Source organism: Gymnoscopelus braueri (assembly GCF_963280865.1).
Source record: "Gymnoscopelus braueri genome assembly, chromosome: 4".
NCBI lineage: Eukaryota > Metazoa > Chordata > Actinopteri > Myctophiformes > Myctophidae > Gymnoscopelus > Gymnoscopelus braueri.
This window is the reverse complement of record NC_137605.1, coordinates 13,487,470-13,490,398: the sequence shown is the minus strand read 5'-3', so window position 1 is coordinate 13,490,398 and position 2,929 is coordinate 13,487,470. Positions and strand designations below refer to the sequence as shown.

The 2,929-nt window shown below is 42.0% G+C and overlaps 1 protein-coding gene across 1 annotated transcript; it reads right to left on the bottom strand.

Moving 5' to 3' along the window:
• Window positions 1-300: 300 nt before the first annotated feature.
• Window positions 301-855, bottom strand: LOC308083356 (gamma-crystallin M2-like; the record flags this gene model as incomplete). The annotated part of the gene is made up of 1 exon (XM_080425650.1): window positions 301-855. The coding sequence occupies one exon, from the start codon at window positions 853-855 to the stop codon at window positions 301-303; it is 555 nt and encodes a 184-aa protein (XP_080281776.1).
• Window positions 856-2,929: the final 2,074 nt, after the last annotated feature.

Genomic DNA, 2,929 nt, shown 5'->3' with positions numbered 1-2,929 from the left:
GGTGTTCCCCCAGGGGTCTGGACTTGGTCCCCTCCCTTTTCCCTCTACACCAAACCTCTTCGGTCAAAATAGTGATGTACAAGCTTGCAACACGTTGTGAGCTTGTAGATTGGCTGTTTTCACAGAATGTTTGCCTATATGACATGCCCAGAATAGGGGCGCTAGGGGTCATGTGGTTTGTGTGATATATATATAAAGTGTGATATATATATATATAAATAAATGCATCATAATCCGTCCTTTTTTTGTTTCCACATTAAAACAACTTTATTCAGATGAGTTCATTTCCTGATATTTAAACTAGTAGAAGGAATCCATGATGCGCCTCATGCTCATGAACCTCATGCCGCTGTCCATGCCCATGTTCATGAAGTTCCTGTACTCGCCGGGCCTCATGTACATCATCCTGCCTCTGTAGTTGGCCTGCTCGTACATCAGCCAGTGGCCGTCCATCACGTTGCAGGACATGCAGTTGTTCATCTGGTAACGGTCCATGATGTTCTCACAGTCGTCCATCATCTCGTGCATCTGTCCACCGAAGTTCTCCCTCTCGTAGATCCTCATCCTGTAGTTGCCCCTGTGCATGGGGATCATACGGCAAGACCTGATGGCGTCCCTCATGCCCATCATGCTCTGGTAGTCGGAGTACTCGCCCCTCCTCATGAAGTACTGGTTGCCCATGTAGTTGGTGCGGTCGTACACCATGAAGCAGCCCCCCTCCACCCTGCAGGAGTGGCACCTGTTCATGTAGGAGGACATGTCAGAGCAGTCACTCATGCACTCGTAGGAGCGGCCCTGGAAGTTCTTCTCCTCGTAGAAGGTGATCTTGTTCATCATGTTCATGCCGGAAGACATCTTTGTGTGGAAGTTGTTTCAGCTGTTGCTGCTGCTGCTGCTGTGGCTGTTGGTGAACTGACTTCCTACCTGGCTGAAGCCTTCCTTTTGTACAGTACCTGACCGGCAGAGGCTGCTTTGTGTGCCAGGCAGCTCCCCTGACACAGCAACACTCCATAGAAGAGCATAGAGCTGAGCTGAGGTTGTTCAGTGTTTCCACCTCAAAAACCCTTGGAAAGGCTTTTTCTATGACGGCACAAAGCCTTTACCATTACGACAATACAGACAAGAGGCTGAATGGGTTAACAATGACTAGGGGGTCGACAATGATCTAGCTGATCTAGCAGACCGTTCTGTCTCCCTAGGTGATCTTGTATCAGATCCAGTTGAGACAGAGTATGGGATACCCCCATTTTAGAACCCATTCTCTTCTCATTGTCTCCACCAGATTGAAGGCGTGGCCAAGACTATGTTTTGCCGTCCGTCCGTCCGTGTGTCCTACCTTCCGTCTGTGAATAGCTAATATCCGGCGTTGAAAATGGCTTGTTTTGACCACTGTAAAAAGATATGGAGATATGGACATTTTTCAAAGATCCTATCATTGGAACGGACGAAAGTGACGTTTTTTGGACTGGATTCACATCCGTCCATTCCATTTGACAGGGTCCTAGGATCATTCCTAAGTTGCATTAGAGCGGCCCTTCTGGGAAAAAATAAATAGCCGGTTTTATAGCCGGTTTTGGCACTCGACGGGTGTATTTGAAAAAACGGCTATAGCCGGTTTTGGCACTCAATGTGTTAATAACTTGGCACCTTCATATATCAAGGATTCTATAAAGTGTTATGTTCCAACCAGAACACTCAGGTCCTCCTCCGCTCTCATACTAGATGTTCCCAAAGCACTTCATAAAAACACTGGTGAGCCGCTTTCTGGGTCTATGGCCCTAAATTGTGGAATACACTACCACTGTAACTTAAAATGGCCAGCTCTCTTAGGGTTTTTAAGAGTAAGCTGAAGTCCCATTCTTTCAATATGGCATTTAATTAAATTGATCTTATGTTCACATCCTACGATTTTTTTATTATTATTTTCCATTTAATTAATTTGTGTTATTTTGCCCTACTTTGACTTGCTCTTCTAGCTTTAACTATACTGTTTAGTTATGTTTCTGTCTGCCAATTGTGTTATTTTTTCTGGCATCCTACTATTTATTATCTAAATTGAAGCACTTTTTATGTATTTTATGTATTCTTTATTTGGATCCCCATCAGCTTCCCCTGCCGAGGACACTAGTCTTCCTGGGATCCACATAAAAAATCTCAACACAAAACAACATACAATATTCATACAAACAACAACTGACACTCGTCACTCGTCAATTGCTAAATCTAAGTTACACTATTAAAATGCCTATGATAATTAGATAATATAGGAACATAGGTTAAGCATCATGTACAAAAACATATTGATAATTTCAGTGGTGTGGTATCTCATTAATATTTATTTAAGATATTTTTTAATAAGTTGCTATTGAAGGTGCGATACAAATAAAGTATTAGTATTATATTAATATTTATTTAAAAATGTGTGACGTATGTCCTAATGAAATGGGCATGGACATTAAGGAAAACTGTATGCTTTTCAGCAACTGTATGCTTTCAGCAAACGTTCCCAGTGAAGTGTCCTCTTCCCAGTGTCCCCCCATTCAGAATATGGTCACCCTAGTCGCTACAGTATATTGATGTTGCGTACTGCTGCTGTTTCTATTTGTTATATTATGTATGTGTGTTAAAATAATACTGTTTTAGTATTTTCTCTTTCCTTTTATCTCTTGTAAAGTATTTCTTTGTTGCTTGTTTTTATTGCTGCTGCATGCATGAGAACCAGAACAAATCATTTGTACTCTTGTGTACTTGGACACAATAAGATACCTTGACCTTGGTCTTTCTCAGTGTTCATCCAGAGCTCAAGAAGGAAACATCTCTCTTTTTTTGTCAGACAGACCTGAAGTAGTTGAGTAAAATAGGATGATTTCAGGCATTATTGTTTCAGTCCACCATTACTCGCATTATGACAGCAATCAGTCAGTCAGGC